Source organism: Pseudochaenichthys georgianus, chromosome 6 (assembly GCF_902827115.2).
Source record: "Pseudochaenichthys georgianus chromosome 6, fPseGeo1.2, whole genome shotgun sequence".
Classification (NCBI taxonomy): Eukaryota; Metazoa; Chordata; class Actinopteri; order Perciformes; family Channichthyidae; genus Pseudochaenichthys; species Pseudochaenichthys georgianus.
Window position 1 is genome coordinate 39,717,728 of NC_047508.1, and position 23,134 is coordinate 39,740,861.

At 41.7% G+C, this 23,134-nt stretch overlaps 1 protein-coding gene across 2 annotated transcripts in view; it reads left to right on the top strand.

Annotated features, from left to right (window-relative positions):
• Positions 1–22,698, top strand: part of pik3c2a (phosphatidylinositol-4-phosphate 3-kinase, catalytic subunit type 2 alpha) — a 74,094-nt gene extending 51,396 nt beyond the window's left edge. For both annotated transcript variants that reach the window (XM_034084224.1, XM_034084225.2), the window contains exons 16-33: positions 825–1,016; positions 1,236–1,329; positions 1,447–1,541; positions 1,694–1,874; positions 1,978–2,082; positions 3,654–3,746; positions 4,178–4,307; positions 5,112–5,248; positions 6,766–6,935; positions 11,366–11,522; positions 12,007–12,116; positions 14,386–14,593; positions 14,682–14,806; positions 17,025–17,142; positions 17,232–17,313; positions 18,014–18,120; positions 19,347–19,472; positions 20,729–22,698. In XM_034084224.1, the coding sequence (XP_033940115.1) occupies positions 825–1,016; positions 1,236–1,329; positions 1,447–1,541; positions 1,694–1,874; positions 1,978–2,082; positions 3,654–3,746; positions 4,178–4,307; positions 5,112–5,248; positions 6,766–6,935; positions 11,366–11,522; positions 12,007–12,116; positions 14,386–14,593; positions 14,682–14,806; positions 17,025–17,142; positions 17,232–17,313; positions 18,014–18,120; positions 19,347–19,472; positions 20,729–20,911 (2,413 nt within the window). In that variant the 3' untranslated portion in view covers positions 20,912–22,698. The remainder of the gene's footprint in view (positions 1–824; positions 1,017–1,235; positions 1,330–1,446; positions 1,542–1,693; positions 1,875–1,977; positions 2,083–3,653; positions 3,747–4,177; positions 4,308–5,111; positions 5,249–6,765; positions 6,936–11,365; positions 11,523–12,006; positions 12,117–14,385; positions 14,594–14,681; positions 14,807–17,024; positions 17,143–17,231; positions 17,314–18,013; positions 18,121–19,346; positions 19,473–20,728) is intronic.
• The last annotated feature ends 436 nt before the right edge of the window (positions 22,699–23,134 follow it).

Genomic DNA, 23,134 nt, shown 5'->3' on the forward strand with positions numbered 1-23,134 from the left:
TGTTGGTCAATTAGGTCAAGTAAGTACACTTGGACTAATTCAATATGTTCTGTTAGTATATTTTCAGTGTTGAAACCTAAAGATAGTCTCACAAATAAAAATTAAAGATGACATGAAACAAATTTGATTTGGTCATATATGACCAAAGGTGAAAAACACATATGTGGGTCCAAATGATTTATTTCCATCTCTTCCATCTCATCCACCTCTTCTACCTCTTCCATCTCATCCACCTCTTCTACCTCTTCCATCTCATCCACCTCTTCCATCTCATCCATCTCATCCACCTCTTCCATCTCATCCACCTCTTCTACCTCTTCCATCTCATCCACCTCTTCCATCTCATCCATCTCATCCACCTCTTCCATCTCATCCACCTCTTCTACCTCTTCCATCTCATCCACCTCTTCCATCTCATCCATCTCATCCACCTCTTCCATCTCATCCACCTCTTCTACCTCTTCCATCTCATCCACCTCTTCCATCTCATCCATCTCATCCACCTCTTCCATCTCATCCACATCTTCTACCTCTTCCATCTCATCCACCTCTTCTACCTCTTCCATCTCATCCACCTCTTCTACCTCTTCCATCTCATCCACCTCTTCCATCTCATCCATCTCATCCACCTCTTCCATCTCATCCACCTCTTCTACCTCTTCCATCTCATCCACCTCTTCTACCTCTTCCATCTCATCCATCTCATCCACCTCTTCCATCTCATCCATCTCATCCACCTCTTCCATCTCTTCCACCTCATCCATCTCTTCCACCTCATCCATCTCTTCCATCTCCCCTCTCGTCTGTCTTGGCTCCGCCTCCAGGCTGAAGCGTGCGGACCACCAGCTCCTGTGGGACCACCGGCTGCACTGCAGGCAGGACCACCCCAGCAGCCTCCCCAAGGTGCTGGCCAGCGCGCCCGGCTGGGACTGGGCCAGCATGGCTCACATCCACTCGCTGCTGCACCACTGGCCCCTGCTGCCGCCCGTCACCGCGCTGGAGCTGCTGCACTCAAAGTATGTGAAAACACCTTATCTCACATCTGGCCCAAACATTTCCTGAAGAAGTTTGAAATGATATAGATATTGTAAAAGGTTGTGTACAATTATGTTCTGGGAAAAAATGTCGTCATGCTTTTCTATTTCTATTATTTGTTAGTACAGTTTTTTGTCCTTGGTCGGTGCCTGCTGCTATGAAAATGTACCATAATTCTGTGTGTGTGTGTGTGTGTGTAGGTTTGCAGATACAGAAGTAAGAAATGTGGCAGTGAGCTGGATTGAGAAGAGCAGTGATGATGAGCTGGCTGATTACCTGCCACAGCTAGTACAGGTACAGATACAAATACACACAGATACATATTCTTCCTGCACTTTTAAATACTCTTGATACTCTACTTACCTCCTCTTTCTTGTGTTATAACTCCCAATTCTATTTTTTTCTTTCTAGGCGTTAAAGTTTGATAGTCACTTAAAAAACGCCCTCGTCATGTTCCTGCTGTCCCGAGCGCTGGCCAACATCAACATCGCCCACTACCTCTACTGGTGAGTTCACTGCAGAACAGAAGCCCAAGTAGATTTCCTCTTGAATCCAACTCTCTGCTTTGTCAGGATATATGCACTTTGATTCTGATCACGTTAAATCGGGCTTGTGGGAAATGTTCCTGTATTAAGTTGGTTATTTTGTATGTGTGCAGGCTGCTGAAGGACGCTGTGCAGGACCCCGCCTGGGGGAGACGTTATGAGCGGGTGCTGGGGGCGCTGCTGTGTCTGTGCGGCGTGAAGCTGAGGGCGGAGCTGGAGAAGCAGTCTCACCTCGTCACTCTGCTGGGGGCCGTGGCCGAGAGGGTCCGCCAGGCGGGGGGCTCAACGAGACAGGTCAGTGTGTGCTTGATTGAGTTCTGGCTATATTGAACGTTACTTCATTGCGTCTGTGTGTTGGAACTTCCTTATGCATGTTTGTGTATGTCTCCTTGTTCAGGTGGCGCTGCAGGAGGGTCTTGAAAACGTTCAGAACTTCTTCCAGAGGAACAGCTGTCGCCTGCCCCTCTGCCCCAGTCTGGTGGCCAAGGAGCTCAACATGAAGGTAACACACACACACACACACACACACACACACAAAAGATGATCATTTACCATGCAAAAATATGTGAGGCTGTGTTACGTTCCCTCCTGGACTAGGGGGACCAAAGGGAAGTTACAAAATATAAAATATCTGGGCGAGAGAAAACAGGAGAAACTGATTGCTGAAGCCACGAGGTGATGTTTAATAATCCAAAAGTAAAGAGGCTCACCAGCCAATTCGCAAAGTAAACTTAAGGTAAACTAAGAACAACTTTCTTCTGAAAGAAAGTGACTGAAGTAAAACAATACACAAAGATACACTGGAGCACATCTCCTAACAATTAACGAAACACAAGTTAAACTAGCCGGTCTCACACAGACACCACACCACACCACACCACACTACACATGCTGCACACATGCAGAAAGTTCAATGCTTTATTCATAACGTTGACATGCTTGTAACAACGATTCATTAAATCACTTAAGACTCTAAGATCCAATAAATAAAAAATGTTAATTGAGGATTTTATGTGTGGTAGCATCATAAAATATGAAAAGACATGTCAAATGTAATAATAACAAGTGAATGCAGAATGCAGGGAAATGCACAGAACAGCAGAATAAGAAAACAATGACAATCAACAGACGATCAGGAAACTCAACAAAAACAGACTTGTTGTAGAACCTCTGTGGTTCAACCCACTGAGGAAATGAGCTTGTGAAAGTACATGGAAAGTACCCATTCACCAACATATGAAACTCATGCGTTGGTATATTCTCAAATACCTCATACCGACATATACACAGTTACATTCTTTATATCTGCGTGCACTTTAAGTTAAAGGATGATCACTACTTATCACAAAACTTTATCAATATGTTTATTGATTTTCAGCTTACAAAAAATCACATACATAGGACGAAGACATAGAGCCAAAAGCAATAGGTATATACACAGGACAACTACTTTACATTAAAGAAAAATAACAACACTAAATTAAATTGGTACATACCACAAGGGCACTCCAATACGTCCAGTTTTCCAGCAATAGGACCGTATTTCTACAGAGGATATCAGTCATTTACATTTTAACATATTATAGCATTATCGCATTATCGCATTATTCTGCCCCAGGTTCGTTCAGAAATTGAGATAGGTCGTTGTTCTTGGTGTGCTCTATAAAACGTCCCCGGACCTTCTGGAACACTTCTTGTTTGTCTTTGAGAATGGAAGTGATTTCTTCTAAAGGCAGACATAAAGAAATTGTTGGCAGTTAGGAAGCTTTAATCATATTTCCTTTTAGCTGATGGCTATTATCTCCCAGGTCACAGGCGATAGAGGGCATTAGTTAATCTGGGGACCCTTTTAATGACTTTATATCTGGTTATGATCATAAGAGTCATTGGATGGGGAACTTTGTGGAGAAGTGCAATGATGACATGCAGCATGACGCCTTTTGGACGGGGAGGCAAAACAATCTGCAGATAAAATACAATATCTAATAATAAATCACAGATGAAAGAAAAATAACTTTTGTAAAACTGGATCTTTAAAACAACATACAATTCATACGGTCTGTGTGTGTGTAGGCCTGCTCCTTCTTCAACTCCAACGCAGTTCCTCTCAAGCTGGCCCTGGTGAACGCCGACCCGCTGGGAGAAGAGATCAATGTTATGTTCAAGGTACACACACACACACACACACACACACACACACACACACACACACACACACACACACACACACACACACACACACACACACACACACACACATACACACACAGACACACGCATACACACACACACTCATACAGACACACACACACACACACACACACACACACTGTTTACAACTGTGCATAGAAACGCCTAACAATGTACACTCTGTGAACAGCCATCATGATATGGTGCCTCAGAAACGGGTTCTCTTTCACACACCACTAGTCGACACTGGGTTGTTGTCATTGGTTTCACAAAACTTGTTGCACCCAACTGTTGTTTACATGCTTCTCATCTGAACACTGCGCCCCCTGGTGGCTGAAGTGAGATCCAAACAATAATAATAACACCTCAGAGTGTTGGTGTAACGTGTGCCTGTGTGTGTGCGTCAGGTTGGGGAGGACCTGAGGCAGGACATGCTGGCTCTTCAGATGATCCGCATCATGGATCGCATCTGGCTGCAGGAGGGCCTGGACCTGCGCATCGTCAACTTCAAATGCATCTCCACCGGCAAGGACAAAGGTAACAGGCAAACACAAACAGCCCCATTTACATGTGAAGTGTCACGATGTGGATACGACTTAAAGATTTATGACACTTTAATTGACATTTAGCCACAAACAATCAATGCATTAGGTACACCTAGGTATTAATAATGCAGTGCAATACAACCGTCCTGCAATACATCCTGTTTTAAGAGCGGTACGGTGACTGCCCAAACATTGTTGAAGAAGAGTAACCATTGCACTTAAAATGTGTATTTTAGTAAACAGATAAAACAGTGGGGGGGGGGGGGGCTAGTGGACTAAACGGTGGATAAACTGTGGCGCGCTTACACTAATTACATAATAGTGCGCCTCATTTGAGCTTCAGATGAGGCGGTGAGGCCCCCTCATAACTGCATGAACCCGTATGGCACAATACAACTCAGACTGGCTTACCTGTACGTCAATCAATTGGCAAATGCCATAGTAAGGATGGAAGATAGGCGAACTATAAAAAAATTATCTTTTTTTTTCTATGCCATGCGATCTACCCACATTACCTTTGCGATCGACGTATTGGGCACAAAAATGTATATACAAATGTTTAGCAAGGTACAAAGGAAGTGTCCAGCTGCTGTCAGAGGGCACGGAAATCATTATCGCTGTCCTGTAAACTAAACCAACTTACTTTAAAAAATAATTGTTATTCATGAGCTACGTTTATGGAAAGGCTTGTCAAAGTTATGTCTACATATTCCAGTTGTCCATGGCAGTTAATTAATAAAACGCTAACTGTTATTTGTTTGCGTTGTGTTTATAAGAGTTGTGATGTTTCTTCAAGGCATGGTGGAGCTGGTGCCGTCCTCCGACACCCTGAGAAAGATCCAGGTGGAGTACGGCGTCACCGGGTCCTTCAAAGACAAACCGCTGGCCGAGTGGCTCCGCAAGTACAACCCTGCAGAGGACGAGTATGAGAAGGTACAAACATATAAAGCATACGTGCTAAAAGGTAAAAGCAAACATCAAAAACCAGTGAAACTATTCTTTATCTCACAGAAAGTAGGCGTTTCACATATATCATGAATGTCAGGAAGCCCTCTGAGCTGCTTGTTAACACTTAGCGGTAAAAGGCTTCACTATTAAACTTTACTTTGACACAATGACTTGACTCTGTTGGAGTGAAAAACACACAGTGGGTAAAGTTTACAGGCGTTTACAACCTTTGACGCCTATAAATGTGAAACCTTACTCCACTCCTCTGACCCTGATAATGTACTGATCGAGGTTTGACCCTGAACTGCAGCAGAACAGAGGAATCAACCTTTCATCAGAGGGGCTGCAAATAACCGTTAGTTCATGAATCCGTTGGTTGTTGTCTTGATTAATCCATTAGTTTTCTATAAAATAAGACCAGAGAATTGTGAAAAATATCAATTATGTTTTCCCAAAGCCCTAGATGTTGTTCTCAAATGTCAAATCTTTCACAATTTTCTTGTCTTATTTTATAGAAAACTAATGGAATAATCAAATAACCAACAGACGTTCTATTAACTATCATAAAGGAGGAAATAACCTGTAAATATTAACACTCGAGTGAAGAAAAAGTAAATCTAACGGATTCATTGATTAGCTAAATATTTGAAGACAAGTCAAATTGTCTGTCGAATTATCTTGCTACTTTTTCAGCTCAAGTCATCAGATATTTATTTATATTGAGCTGTGATGTTTTGAAGGCTGGTGACAAACTCTAAAGTCTGTACAACAGTTATTGTTTCTGGTTTAGCTTGAAACATCTGGAAAAGTAGGTAAAAAAAGAGGTCTTTCTGGTCTGAAACGTCACTTCACTTCTTGAGCATTTAAGATGGTTGCCCTCCACTGACCCTACTCAATACTGTACTCCAGGACTAATCAATTAGTTTGGAATGGGGCCGGTTGATGAAAATGATCCAAAGCAAGGGGCCGGGGAAAAGATGGTATGAAATATGAGCAAACATATTTAGAGCTTCAGACACGGTAAATACTGCAACAGCATAGTGGAGTGCATATATTGTGTTTCATTAAATCAAACGACATAGCCCCTTAGCCCCTTCATAGATCTAAATGGCAAGTTCAGAACTCAGTAGGCCGACATGTGAAGCTGATTTAACCATCAACATCATTTAATTTGATTTAATTTAGGTGAAATGATCTAATCATTCACGCAGAGATGCAATACATGACAGGAGTTGTCACTACAGTAGCTCGTAGGTGGGTTCGAAACCCGAGCCCGCCGAAGTATTCAGGCAACGTCTTCCCCTCTATCTCTCAATGTAATTACTTTTTAACATTATACTCAAAGGGCCAGTAAATATCACCCCGGGGCCGGATTGGGCCCGCGGGCCACCAATTGAATAGCCCTGCTGTAACCAAAAGAATCCCTGAAGCCCTGCACTAAGTATCCATGCTTCTGAACTTCTTCATACGTGTCTCACCTTTTCTCTTCTTCCTCTTTTTAGGCGTCGGAGAACTTTATCTACTCGTGTGCCGGGTGCTGTGTGGCGACATACGTTCTGGGCATCTGTGATCGTCATAACGACAACATCATGCTGCGCTCCACGGGTCACATGTTCCACATCGACTTCGGGAAGTTCCTGGGACACGCCCAGATGTTTGGCAGCTTCAAAAGGTGAGAGTCGGATGAAATGCTCTGAAACACGTGATTGTGGGAGAGGGTGACACACACGTGATAGTCAGATAAAGCTTTGGTGCTCTGTCAGGGTTTAAAGGTCCGTCCTTCAGGAAGTGAACTGTCATTTTTACAACAGGTCGTCTTTAGATAATAGGTGAGGAGTCATGCACCTGTATGCCAACACACAATCATAATGAAACTTAATTCTATTGGTTACCTTATCTAATATGGTGATGAGAACATGGAGCGTTGTGTCCCAGTGGTAGTGTTACAACATTAGACCAGAAATAACTCAATACTTGCAGACCTGTCACAATGAATAAGACGATCAAGCACCATAATATAAGAGCCGTGTTTGGTCAAGAGAGCCCAGAAGTACACTTTATTCATGGTTTGTTGTATGGTTTTATTTATTTATTTATTCCTATTGAAATGTCTGAATATTCTTAAGAATTAAAAGTCACTTTATTATTCTTTGACAATGTACTTGCATGATTATGCCTTCATATATTCATTACATAAATGGCAAACAATGGCATTAGAATTACATTAATATTGTCTATTGCAATCATTTCTGGAACAATTACATATATAATTCAACAAATAAGTAAGTGAGTACAACTTTATTTATATAGCACCCTTCACAACACAAATGTACAAAGTGCTTTACAGTATACAATACACAATTCAAAGTACAACTATAAAATGTAGAATAAAAGGCATAAAACACAGCAGGTAAAACATAGGATAAAACAGCTACTAACTCACCTCCTCCGGCGCCCCCAAAGGCCGTCGGAAAAGGTGAGTCTTTAGAGAAAAAATCTCTACTGAGACGGAGGCTCTTAGTTTCTGGGGGAGTTCAGTCCAAAGCCTTGGGACCACCGCCTCAAAGACACGGTCCCCCTTAGCCTTTAGCCTGGTCCGGGGCAGCCTTAGGAGGCCTTGCTCAGAGGACCTCAGGGCCCGGGTTGTGCTGTGAGGGTGGATCAGGTCGTTAATGTAGGCTGGGGCTTGGCCATGGACAGCTCTATGTGATCCTGTGTCCTGGATCGCGAGCCCTGGATCTTGAGTCGTGGCTGTGGTCCTGGATCATAAGTCCTGGATGGATATCCTCGTGGATTCATCTTCTTCAAATCAAATCAAATCAAGTTTTTTTTATATAGCACATTTATAAACGATTTTTGGTGGAGCCAAAGTGCTGTACATATAATAAAAATAGCCTACAGCGGAGACACTTTACAACAAATACAACAGCACAGATTGTTCAGAATATCAGTATGAGAAAAACAACACCCTCTGTCCTTAGACCCTCTGTCCTTAGACCCTCACATCGTACAAGGAAACACTTCCAGAGAAAACCCACAGTTTAAAGGGAACATGGGAGAAACCTCAGGGAGAGCAACAGAGGAGGGATCCCTCTCCCAGGACGGACAGACGTGCAATAGATGCCGTGTGTGAATCGAAGAGATAATACATTTTACAGCATATAGACCGAATGTTAGGAAATGCATGCGTCTGTAATAAGAAGATGAATCCATGAGGATGTCGGCTACAATCCTGTGGGAGCCATCAGGGAAGCAGCATGACGAGACCCGAGGCAGGACCGCAGAGACAGGTTCAGCCACGACCCGAGGTCCACGACTTAATCCAGAACTCGGGATAGAGGATCCAAGACACAGGACTACAGCAAGAGGATCAGCCTCGACTCCGGATCCCGGCGTAGATGTATACACAAAACAAATAATCTTCTTATTATAGACACATGCATTTCCAAACATTTGGTCTACCTATGTAGTTTTTCCTTGTACGATGTGAGGGTCTAAGGACAGAGGGTGTCGTATTGTCATACTCATATTCTGTACAAACTGTGAAGTCCACTGAGACAAATGTAACATATGTGATATTGGGCAATATAAATAAACATTGACTGATTGATTGATTGATTGATATATGTGAAAACCAATACCTTGAATTGGGTTCTGAGATGGACAGGGAGCCAGTGCAGGGCAGAAAGGATCTGAGTGATGTGGCAGGTCTTTTTGGACCGAGTGAGCAATCTGGCTGCAGCATTTTGGACCTGTTGCAGCCGGTTTATCGATGTTTTGTTGAGGCAGGAAAAAAGAGCATTGCGATAATCAAGCCAGGATGAAATAAAGGCGTGGATAGCCATCTCCATTTCTGCATTGGATAGAGCTTGGCAATATTCCTGAGATACGGTACTGGTCATGAGTTTGATGTGTTTGTCTAGTAGCATAGACTGATCGAAAGTTAAGGTTTTTTTACGTTTGCCCTAACGTTACCACTGAATGAACCCAGGTGGCTTGCTACCTTAGAGGCGATCTTATCAGCCGCTAAAATCAGGACTTCTGTTTTTGATGCATTGAGCTGTAGGAAGTGGCTTGACATGCACTCCTCGATTGCAGACAGACATGTAACCAGGGTGTTTAAGTTCTCCATTTTGACGGGTTTGAAGGAGAAGTATAAGTGGATATCATCTGCATGAAAATGATACGAGACGCCCTTGAATTTGCTAATTAAGCGGCCTAATGGGAGCATGTCAAGGGCAGAAAGAAGGGGGGCTAAAACAGAACCCCAGGGCAAGCCGCAGGATAGGGGAGTGCTGCGTGATGAGAACCACTGGAGGGCAGATCCTGAGATGCCTACCCACTCCCTGAGTCTAGCATGATGGCGCGGTCCACGGTGTCAAATGCTGCACTCTGGTCCAACAACACCAGAACCACGCAATCACCTGCATCCGATTACATTACATTGCATTTAGCTGACGCTTTTATCCAAAGCGACTTACAATAAGTGCGTTCGACCAACAAAATACAAACTTGAAGAAAACAGAATCATATAAGTACTAGGGCTGTCAAGTTAACGCGTTAATAAGAGATGGGCCTGTAATTATTCGGGAGGGAGGGAGGGATCTAGATTGGGTTTTTTGAGAAGGGGCTGAACAACCGCCTGCTTAAAAAATGATGGGACGGAGCCAGAGACAATGGAGATGTTTATAATGTGGAGCAGGGGTGGAGCGACACATGAAAAAACTTCTTTTAGCATGGACGTTGGTAAAGCATCCAGAGGGCTTGAAGAAGATTTCATAGCGCTCACTACAGCGGTCAGGTCGGCTATAGTGATGCAGGAGAAATTACTCAGCGTGGCCTGCCAAAGTAGTTATCGTGACAGACCTAAAGACACGTGTATCATATTGCTCATTACTAGATTCTAAAAAAATCACCTATGAGGGAGCCTGATTTCTGGGTGTGGGGTTTGTTTTGTGGGGTGTTGGTTTCCTGCATGAAGTGGGTCGTAGCTCTACAACAACACGCTTCTATTTTTAGCGTCGGAGCACAACCACATAAATATTCAGAGGCTCTGTAGTAGCCAAAGGCCCTGAGGCAGTTTCAGAGCTTATTCACCCAATGATTTAAACCAGGCGTGTCCAAACTACGGTCTGGGGGCCAAATGCGGACTACGGACCATTTTGAATCGGCCCTCAGCAAATTCAAAAAGTATAATGGAATATGGCCCACAAATGAAACTTGTGCTTGTCTTATATTGTACTTCTTAAATATAAATGCAAAGATATATAACACAGTAGTATTCATGTGTTAAAGGTAAGGTAGGTAATTCACTTCAGAAACACTTGTTATATTCCATGGAATGCTCTTAACATCCCGATAGCAATGAATACATTAAATGCTTTGACAATAAATACATACAAATATTTCATCTGTGGAAGCCGTGGCGCTGTAAAAAGCACGACCAATCATCTGAGCCGGCCCGGCTAAAGTAACTGGATGGCCTACCTGCCTGTCAGCCTTCCATCGGGGCACACACTTATCTCGTGCCCTCATTGGTCATGTGCGCGTTCGTGTGTGTTGGAGGATTGGTCGTGCCTTTTACAGCACCACGGCTTCCACAGATGACATTGTTTTATGGATTTTATTGTCAAAGCACTTCAGATATTCATTGCTATCGGGATGTTAAGAGCATTCCATGGAATATAACAAAAAGTGTGTCTCGAGCCGGTTTCTCAAACTTATCTACCCCACCTTTAAAGTTGGAAACATTTTCTAACAAATCTTAGTTGATAAGAAAAAAGTCCAATGACTTATTTTCAAGCTTGAAATACACCCTTCCCATTTCTCCTTATGATAATCAATGTGAGGCTTCTGTTTTAAGGGATGAGCTGCCAACACTCCCAAGCATACTTTACCTACATTTGATTGAGCTAACTTATAACTCAACTTATGAGGCGTTATACCTCTAGTGAGCGGCCCAGCCCTTCATATATTTTTCTGTATGTGGCCCTCGGTGAAAAAAGTTTGGACCCCCCAGCTTTAAACTAAAACTTTTTTTACAACTTCTTGCCTAACTTGCTCACATTATTCATTTATATCTCCTCTCCTCGTCTCCCTCAGGGACCGCGCTCCTTTCGTTCTGACCTCGGACATGGCGTACGTCATCAACGGAGGCGAGCGACCCACCAGCCGCTTCCAGCTGTTTGTGGACTTGTGTTGCCAGGCTTACAACCTCATCAGGAAACACTCTGGGCTTTTCCTCAACCTGCTGTCACTGGTGAGACTGAACTTATATATTAATAACCTTTATTTGTATAGCACCTTTCATACAATAAGTGCAGTTCAAGGTGCTTCACATAGACATTTCAGAGAACATTGATATCACACAGCATTCAGTTACCAGTTAAAAAAAAACTGAAAATTGCATAGAGTAGACATATTAAAAATACATTTAGATTAAAGGTGCAATGGTGAAATTGCGCAATAAAAGGAGGATAATGCTAATTCAACACACAATCAGATGACGGGTTAAAATGCAGAGCAAGGCATTGAGAAAGTGCAGGAGTTTGCTTCCTAAAAGGCTACATTGTACATATAACACCCAAAAGTGTTTAATATGTGTATTCTATGTATATGCCTTTTTTATGAAATATTTTTACTGTACAAAATGAAGGGTAATTAATGGGTTAATCTGCTTCAATGTTTTTGGAATGAAATAACCCAGAAAATGTGTCTGAGTTTGGTGTTTTCTGTGTTTGTAGATGACGTCCTCCGGCCTCCCCGAGCTGACGGGCTCTCAGGATCTGAAGTATGTGTTCGATGCCCTGCAGCCGCACAACACAGACGCTGAGGCCACTATCTTCTTCACCAGGTAACACATCAACTTCTTCTACCAGCGCTGATCAGATATAACTCTTGTTTCAGCAAAAATAAAACGAATTGGCCGCTCGGGCTAAGTTTAAACTGAATTCCTCCAACTTTTAACAACCTTAAAATTGAGAAATCAAAAAAGGGGAAAAATAATGGTGTTTTTTTGACAAGTTTTCTCATGTGCACACACAGCTGCTATTTTGGCCAGAGCTGTTATTTATCTTTTATTTGTAATGTTGCTACTCACTGAAAGTCCGCCAGGTGGCGACATAAGTACAGCAAGACAAATAATAGCTGCTGTCTCACATTACAGAAACAAAAATTCTACAAATAGTAACACTTGTTTCAGCAAAGATAAAACTAAGTTTAAACTGAATTTCTCCAACTCTTGGACAACCTCAACATTGTAAACTGAAAATAAAAGGGATAAATAATGGTGTTCCTAGTCTTTTTTTAAACGCTGTTACTTTCTTTCTTTGTTATGTTGCTGCAAACTGAAAGTCAACCAGGTGGCAACACAAGCACAGTAGTATCAGACGGGCCTCGTCTTTGTAAAACCAGTCGGGTTAGATTGTGACTAAGTTTGTTTGTATAACAGATTTAGGTCAAAGAGAAAAAAGTCTATAGATATTTGTTTCACCTTCACCTAAGCACCACTACCTCTTTATACTGTATCTCCCATTTGTTTTGCTTTGAACCCTTACTGTAGACTTTAATACAATGCACCAAATTCCTAGGCCAATTTATCTGCAAGAATATTTTATTTCTGACTTTTTTCTAAAATGTTAACCTTTTGTTAAGACCAAATGTACTCACGGGAGGCGGGTACAACTTGGACAAGCACTTATTTAAAGTCCATTTTAAGCGTTACAGCAGATTAATTCCATTCAAATGACGTCTTGCCCAGTCCACTACTGACTTGATCAATCAGTATTTTACAATACAATACAAGTGCTGTACAGGCAAATCGATAAAACACAGCTCAGCTCACACACCATAAAACAAGTACAAGTAAAAACAAAAAACTATTTAAATGCAAAAAAGCAACACTCTAAAAGATGTTGAAACGCCAAATGTTAAAACGCTAAGGAGAAGAGGTGGGTTTTAAGAAGCGATTTAAAAGCAGGCAGTGTGGAGGCCTGTCTGATGTGCAGGGGCAGAGCGTTCCACAGTTTGGGAGCCGCTACAGAGAAGCAACGGCCCCCTCTGAGCTTTGACCTGGTTTTAGGCACATTCAGGAGCAGTTGGTCCGCTGACCTGTGAGGGCGGTTCGGCGTGTAATGCTGTAGCAGCTCAGCAAGGTATGGTGGGGTCATGCCATTTAGGGATTTAAAAGTAAATAAAATAATTTTAAAATGGATCCTAAAATAAATTGGCAGCCAGTGAAGAGAAGCTAAAACAGGGGAAATGTGGTCAAACTTCCGTGTGCCAGTTAAGAGCCTGGCTGCAGCATTTTGCACCCGCTGCAGTCGTGCGAGCGAGGACCCACTGACCCCCATGTAGAGAGAGTTACAGTAGTCCAGCCGGGTGGTGACAAAGGCATGGATTACTGTCTCAAACTGCTGTCTGGAGAGAAAATGCTATATAGTGCTATAGCTATAACACTGCATGAAATAACATAAACTCAGTTAAAAACGTGCGATCTAAACGTGCAGACTTACAGCAGCTTAACGTACGGCAATAACACCTGTTGTAAATAATGAAATATAGCACTTTGTAACATAGGAATAACAAAAAGAAACAACGTCCACCCGTATCAATATATACAAAATGGTAGTACAAGTTTAAATGACGTTCAAATATGATCTAATCTCTTCTGCCAACATAATAATAATAATAATAATAATAATAATAATAATAATAATACGTTTATTTAGTATAGCACCTTTCACAGAAATATAATTCACAAAGTGCTTCACAAGAAAGATCAAAAGTTAAAATGAAGACCACAGAAATACAACATGAGGCAGAAACTTAAGGTTAACATAAAGTTTAAAACACAACACAGACCACGTGGATTCCTGAGAGGAACACACATGAGAACAGAACACATCACACACATCTCAAGTAGAAACAAAAGCCAATGTCAAAAGTATGTCTTCAGTAGTTTTTTAAAAAGCTTCTACAGAGACTGCAGAGCGGATGTCAATAGGGAGAGAGTTCCATAGTGTTGGAGCCAAATGTATAGGAAAAATGTCCCTAAAATCATGTGTAATCAAGCGGCTCTTCCACCCCTCTTTCCCCCCACCCTCTTTCCCCCCACTCTCCAGGCTGATAGAGTCCAGTCTGGGCAGCGTGGCGACCAAGTTCAACTTCTTCATCCACAACCTGGCCCAGCTGCGGTTCTCCGGTCTGCCCGCCAACGACGAGCCCATCCTGTCCTTCTCCCCGAAGACGTACACCATGAAGCAGGAGGGCCGCATCCTGCACGCCTCCATCTTCTCCTTCCAGAAGAGATACAACCCCGACAAGCACTATGTGAGTTTATCACGCTCCGTCAATTCAGTGGATGTAGAGAAGCGCTGACCCCTGACTGCACGTCTGTCTCCCTCTCTCTCCTCTCTAGACGTACGTGGTGAGGATCCTGAGGGAAGGTCAGACTGAGCCCAACTTTCTCTTTCGCACTTTTGATGAGTTCCAGGAGCTCCACAACAAACTCACCATCCTCTTCCCTCTCTGGAAGCTGCCGGGGTAAAACATGACACCGTGACCTTCAGCCTTTTATATCACGTTTCTGTTTAATTGTACCCCGAAGCAATGCTCATTTTACTCACTCACAGAGTGGTTGAATACCTGGGACTTTATTTTGCGACAACAGAGGTTGAGGTTCCAAGCATCGCATTACACTTTATTTAGCAGACACTTTTACCAAAGCAACTTCAAATAATTGCAATTAACCAATAAGATGAAGAATGTTTCAGTTACATTAGCTTTAAATAAGCCAAACCATTGTGTGCACTGTGCAGTAGGGCTGTACCCGGATATCCGAATATTCGGTCGTTGGCCTACTATTCGGTTTTCAATTTCGTTTCGGCTGCCAAAATAGAATTTTTAAATCTCCAATATCAACGTAAGAGCCTGTGCCTCTTCGAGGGGTGCTAACACTTAACCATAAACGTTATCCTTTACTTTCTCATTCTTTATATGTAGATATTACTCGTCTCCGTTCATCTCCATCACGTTGTTTCCGTAGCAACAACAACTTCCTGTCAACAGCGCTAACTCTCCTTCAAAATAAAAGCATGTCCATACAAAATAGGAAGCCAAGCCAAATTACACTTAAGACAACTGCAACGAAAGTAACGAACACAATGCAATATCCTTTTCAATTTCAAAGAACACAAATCGGGTTATATACATTAACAAATAACTACACTACAACTACACATCTGAGTTGACAAATATGACGTGGGGTTCCTCAAGGCTCCATGTTGGGGCCTCTTCTCTTTAACATCTACATGCTACCACTGGCTCAGATAATGAAGAACAACAAAATAAGTTACCATAGCTATGCAGATGACACACAAATTTACGTAACAATTTCACCAGGAGACTATGCTCCAATTCAAACACTGAGTAAGTGCATTGAACAAATCAATGACTGGATGTGTCAGAACTTTCTCCAATTAAACAAAGATAAAACTGAGGTAATGGTTTTTGGAGCCAAGTCAGAACGTATAAAAGTTAGCGCTGAGCTTCAGTCTGCAATGTTCAAACCAACAGATAAAGCCAGAAATCTAGGTGTAGTCATGGACTCTGACCTGAGTTTCAACAGTCACATTAAAACAGTTACTAAATCAGCCTACTATCACCTAAAGAATATATCTAGGATTAAAAGACTAATGTCACAGCAGGATTTGGAAAAACTTGTCCATGCTTTTATCTTCAGTAGACTGGACTACTGTAATGGTGTCTTCACAGGTCTCACTAAAACATCTATTAGGAAGCTGCAGCTGATTCAGAACGCCGCTGCTCGAGTCCTCACTGACACTAAGAAAGTGGATCACATCACTCCTGCTCTGAAGTCTTTACACTGGCTTCCTGTGTGTCAAAGAATAGATTTCAAAATACTGCTGCTGGTTTATAAAGCTTTGAATGGTTTAGGCCCAAAATACATTACTGACCTCCTGCTAAATTATGAACCATCCAGATCTCTCAGGTCTTCAGGGACTGGTCAGCTTTCTGTCCCCAGAGTCAGACCTAAACATGGAGAAGCAGCGTTCAGTTATTATGCTCCAAATATCTGGAACCAACTCCCAGAAACCTGCAGGTCCGCTGCAACTCTGACTACTTTTAAATCCAGGCTGAAGACTTTTCTTTTTGTCGCTGCTTTTAATTGAACTATTCATATCTTAGACTGCACTGTAACTTTTATCCATGTATTTTTTCTTTTAATGTTTATTTTATTAGCTTTTCTTTTTTAATGCTTAATGTCTTTTATTTTTTGTAAAGCACTTTGAATTGCCTTGTGTTGAAAAGTGCAAAATAAATAAACTCGCCTTGCCTTACAAAACAACAATACTGTAGAATAACAAAATGGATGCCTTGAATAAACCGAAATACACGGTCGAAGCGCTCGCTGCTGATTACTACCCCTACTACTGGACTATCTACAGTGAAAAAGGGAATGGAGAAAAACACATTGTACCAAAAGTGAATCAAGTTGGGGCATTAATATCTCATTTACTGATTTAGTTTCCTTAATACCAAACTGTGATACAGTATTTTCTTTATTGACACATCAGGGCTTATCACAGTGTGTTTTAGAGAACCAGAACCCTGTTATTATGTGCTTAACTTTCCCTCTATGGTCCTCTGAGATGCTACCTCAGTGCTGTTGCTTGCAGGAAAGTCACATCGCATTCTGAGAAATAGTGAATTTACCTTCCCTTCTTTTTTAAATCTCCAGTTTCCCCAACAAGATGGTTCTCGGTCGCACCCACATCAAAGAAGTGGCCGCCAAGAGAAAGCTGGAGATCAACAACTATGTGCACAACCTGCTGAGGAGCTCCACAGAGGTCACACAGGTACACACATTCACACACATACTAAACGAACCCAGCGGGACAATGTTATGTACGAGTCAAGGAAGTAACATCATGTTCTTTGTCTCTAGTGTGACCTGGTGTACACCTTCTTTCATCCAATCGCACGGGATGAGAAGATGGAGGGTTTAGATGCTACACCCAAAGCACCAGGTAAATAAAACCTGCACTTTGGACTCCCATTGTTCAAGTTTCATACTCACTGCATAATAGACAAGGTGTGCAAAATCCACTTGTTCATGTCTCTTCTACATCAACATGTGTCCCCTCTTCTTCATGTCTCTTCTACATCAACATGTCTCCCCTCTTCTCCATGTCTCTTCTACATCAACATGTGTCCCCTCTTCTCCATGTCTCTTCTACATCAACATGTGTCCCCTCTTCTTCATGTCTCTTCCACATCAACATGTGTCCCCTCTTCTTCATGTCTCTTCCACATCAACATGTGTCCCCTCTTCTTCATGTCTCTTCCACATCAACATGTGTCCCCTCTTCGCCATGTCTCTTGTACATCAACATGTGTCCACTCTTCTTCATGTCTCTTCTACATCAACATGTGTCCCCTCTTCTTCATGTCTCTTCTACATCAACATGTGTCCCCTCTTCTTCATGTCTCTTCTACATCAACAGGTGTCCCCTCTTCTTCATGTCTCTTCTACATTAACATGTGTCCCCTCTTCTTCATGTCTCTTCTACATCAACATGTGTCCCAATACAATAGGGGACCTTTAATAAATAATTGTAGTAATTTATTGGATAATGAGGAATATCTACCTCAGACTAAAGGATGTGTTTGTACTTTTTTAATTTGTTTTTGTTGTAACTATTTCCTGTTTGTGATGATTTGTTGCAGAGCCTCCTCCGAGTCCCACCTCTGGTCGGGTGGAAGGAGAAGTGAAGCTCTCGATCTCCTACAGAAACAGCAACCTCTTCATCATGGTCATGCACATCAGGGATCTGGTAAATAGACGTTATTTAATACTGTCGTGGCTTCTTTCCTTGTTTTTTCTTTCAAGCCACTAGACACCTTAAACAGACATGTTTAACTTGTTTCCTTTCCTTTATATTACGTACAGTTGAAGAGTTGCTTGGCCTCCGATGGTTTGGATGATGTTATGTGATGTGTTTGCTCAAAATAAAATAACAAACTTGTACTCGTGCAACAAAGAACAGAAGCCTTTACAATATTCAAAACAAAGAGGCAAAAATGCACTTTTTGATGTCTTATATACATAAAGATGTGTCCCCGGTGCGTCAGGGAACTCACGCAGCGTCAGAAAATAAAACCCTCTCTCTTTTCCTCCGTACCCAAATCTCTAAAAACGGGGCTACAACGGAGCTGATCCAGATTTGCGTCCGATATGACGTAATATCTGAAATGTAGGCTGGCTTTACACCCACGGCCCAATCAGAAAGTTGCTATCAGAAACAATGCCCGACTGTTTTGGACGTAATATGGTCGGTGTTTACATTAGCATCGCTAGCACTCAGAGCTAACCTGTACTGGAGAGCATGTGTGTGAAGAAGCAGGAAGTAAAAAGGAACTCACCTTGTGGTATAACCGGCAAGAGAGAAAGCCTTTGAGCTCCAGACTGTTTCAGAGAGAATCCTTGATAATCCATGATATGGCGTTTCATCACGGCAGCATTTAGTTTAGACAGTAGCTGCCGGGTCCCGCATGAGCTCAGACCCCTCCTCTTTTTAATCCATTTTTTTTTTTAAAGCTTTATACCCAAGATCAGCACTTTTGAAACAGGAAGTGAAATGGAGGGATATGAGGCATGGCTAGAATGGGTGATCTCTTTTGAGCAAAACACTTCATAGACCTATGCTATTGCCTAAAAATAGCATGATAGGTGACCTTTAAGTATTCTTTCTTTCTTGATAAGGCTTATATAACTTAATAACTTAAAGGGTAATTGGACGGTTCAAAACTGTTCCTCGACGACGTCTTTCTGACAGGTTGCCCATCACTGTCACTCTAAAGTAGGCGCTGTGGGAATTGTAGTCTTTTATAGTGTGTTGACTACAGACGTCACAATTAGCTGGCCTTTCTTATAAAAACTAAAAACTGGCTCTAACAAATACAGATGCTCAAAAACTGCTTTGACGGGCAGTTGTCTTGTTTGTTTGTTTTTGGTTCATCTACCTGTTGTCCTTATATGAATCTCTCTGCTTGCCTTCAGGTTTCTGAGGATGGAACGGATCCCAACCCTTATGTGAAAACCTACCTGCTTCCAGATCCACACAAGACCTCCAAACGCAAGACGAAGATCTCGAGGAAAACCAGGAACCCTACTTTCAATGAGATGGTTAGGAAATCCTCAAATACACTTTGCCTGCATTTTTATACTTGATGTTATATTCCTAAACTCAAGAACCATGGTTTTGTTTATATAAATGTAAGCATAATGCAGGGAGATCTTTCTTTTGATAAGTACATTCTGTTATCGGAGGATGCATTGAGTTACATTGTAAAATGTTTGAGCTTTATTCTATAAAAATGAATACAGGGTGAAATTCAATTACAACACTATCTTGATGTGTTAAGACGCAATGTTGTTACATTTCCAAACACTAGCTCTTAGAAGCTTAAAAACATACAACATATACTAAAACGTATTTAAAAAATAAAAACAATCATTTATTTCCTATTAATTAATGTATTATTTATTTGTTTATTCCACGCATGGCAGTTATTTGAAAACAAAACATGTACACTTATACAGGTTTTTAGTTTTTTATAGCGCGTGGTGGAAAGTAGCAGGGAGAGGGAATCTTATTTACCTGCTACTTCTCAAAAAAGATTATGAATTGTAATGCTCTCCCCCCCCAGCTGACAGAGGGGGGAGAGCAGACTTAAAAGGTTTGGCAGAGCGCTATGATAGGCTCTTGGGAATAGAGCGAAGTGATTGGTTAAGCTGGAGAGTGACGGCCCAGATCACTCATTGAGAGGAGAGAGAGTAGTTACGTGGGAACAGTAAATGAAGAGTAAAGACGGTCTTCCTGGTTGAACTTACGCTGAGCTTCATTAGATATTATTCCATCCTGCTGGTCTGAGTTGCCTACATTACATTACATTTAGCTGACGCTTTTATCCAAAGCGACTTACAATAAGTGCGTTCGACCAAGAAGACACAAACTTGAAGAAAACGGAATCATAAAAGTACATCAGGTTTCATAGAGCCAAGTATTTCAAGTGCTACTCAACTGGCTCTAGGTAAGCCAGCCCTTTATTAGCATATAAGTGCTCTGTTAGTAATTCTATCGCTCGAAGTGGAGTCTAAAGAGATGAGTTTTCAGTCTGCGCCGGAAGGTGTGTAAGCTATCTGCTGTCCTGATTTCAATGGGGAGCTCATTCCACCATTTTGGAGCCAGGATAGCAAACCCACGTGTTTCTGCTGATGGGAACTTGGGTCCTCCTCGCAGTGAGCGTGCAGCGAGCCGTTTGGCTGATGCGGAGCGGAGTGCACGTGCTGAGGTGTACGGTTTAACCAACGTGAACCCAAATAAGAACTCCATGTCTATCAGGACACTTTACTCACTCCCCCCTCCTCTTCCTCCACAGTTGGTGTACAGCGGCTACAGCAAGGAGACCCTGGGTCTGCGGGAGCTCCAGCTGAGCGTGCTGAGTGCCGAGTCGTTGCGAGAGAACTACTTCCTGGGCGGCATCACGCTCAGACTCAAAGACTTTGACCTCAGCAAGGAGACGGTCAAGTGGTACAAACTCACGGCCGTCCCGTACTTCTGAAACCTGCCTGCGCCGGAGCGGGAACGACTCTGTGTCTGCAGGAGAAAAAACAACTGCATTCACTTCATATGGGAACGGCGGCAGATGCAGCCTGAAAATACTAATCACTGTATTTAATGGTTCATGAAAATACTAATTGGTGAATGGACATACTATTTTTCTGACCTAATCAGATTTAAGGTATCGGCAGTGATATTTTTTTAAACCTAACAAACCAAATGGACTGTTTGTTAATACATCATGGCAGGCTACAGCGCGCTTGTTGCTTAAACCATGCATCCCTATGTACATACTGATCAGTCACAACCTGGTTCTAAAGAGTCTCATCAAGGTGGCTCGCACCGAGTTATTGCTTATAATAATGATGATGTTCCTAAAGTGGTTATTCCCATATGACATGAATGCAGACTCCTTCCGACGCAGCCTAAGAAGGCGACCGTTTCACAAACCCTCAGAGTGGAGCCTGCTCTCCTCTCTTCCCATCTTTAACTAAACAAGATTGTTTCTGTGACAAACAATCTTCACTTATTGTGTCTCTCTTTTTCCTAAACTATAACAAAGAGCTGTAATGTTTTGTACATTTTGATATTAGAGGACCAAAATGGCTTACTTTCAGAAGAGTATATATAGATTGACATGTTTATTTTTTAAGGAATAGAAAGGGGGCTCATTTTTACATTTTCCTTGTTAATTTTCTACATAGACAAATAGGAGGCGTCAGGGTTTCCTGCTTTGCAGCAGACACTTCTGGGTAGAGTAGTCCAACACATCAGATTCCAGGAAATCATCAGTGACCTTATGATTCCCCACGAAAGTGCCAAAAGTAACGAGAAGGACGGCGAATCAAACCACTCTCCGAGGAGGAACAGGGTGCCTTCGTTTGTGCTCACAATCCCTTTTTAATGTTCAACTTGGCCTTATTGCTAAATATATTTTAATTACAATGAGATGTGTCCTTATTAAAAAGTTATAGCAGTAGTTCTGCCAGAACAGGTCTGAAGGTTTTTGTAAGAGTGGGCTTCCACTAAACGCACACTACCAGGTCTTTCTCTCGTGTTCTTACTTGACTATTTTCACACAGCACACCAAAAGGGGAATTTGTTTCATAAGCTTTGTATCACACTCTGGATGAACAGACGATGGTTGCTTGATGACGCTGATCAAAAGTCAGTTCTGTGTTTCCTTCAGGTGGTTCGAAACCATAATTCAGACTTTTTAAAACGCGAGTTAGGGACTGAGTTCAAACTGGAGTCTGGACAGGAGGCAGTCTGAGGCTGCAATACCACACTGTGGTGTAATGACGCCATTAAAAGTAACTGGGTAACTTGTTTATAACTGCCAGTGAAGTCCAGATCCACGTTTATAGGATATTTAAGTTAAAGAACACTCTGAATTTTGAGGACATTTCGAGCAAACCTTTCTCAGATCATTGCTGAAAAGGCAACTTTGACTTAAAACATCTTCACAAAAAGGGAACAAGTTTCTGAGCATTAGCTGCTTCCTCTCGCTAACTACAAATCTAAAGTTGTTATTAATGTTTAATAATTAAATGAAATGTATCGAAAAGTTTAGATATTCAAGACAACTATGATTTAAGAGCATCACTCACACTATGATATTAGTGACTTGATCCACTCTTTTAGTGACTGTACAAAGAAAGCAAGCAGAGTTTGTATTAACATGGCCAGTTATTTATTATTAATTGGTGACCTGTAACCCGAATGGATCAGTGTGTACTGTAATCCCTCTTTCCTGAAGCAAATTAAATGTTTTTGGAACAAATGTCATGCGACTCCTTGTTTGTTGTATAAAGTTCTGCACAATATTGACGTATCTAGCCATGTTTTCCAGTGTCTCATTATTATTTTTTTGACTGTAGAATCAAATTGTTACAAAGATTAAACAGGATTTACTGTAACCTGAATTATTTACAGCTTCACATTTTGGGGAGGGACATTTATTGAATACAGGGGCCTATTTTATGGTATCCAACCAGAGCAAATACAAATGGATCTACATTGAAATGTGTAACAAAAATTTGTTTTAGAAAATCAGCATGACTTCATGACGATGTAAAATGAGCAGTTTGATGAACATTCAATGTCTTGGTTTATTTTTGAACATGCAACTGAGAAAATAAGTACAACAGCACAATAACAAAGAAACATTATACACCAAGAGTTTGGGGATAAATACATTACATCATAACAAATAAAATCAGAC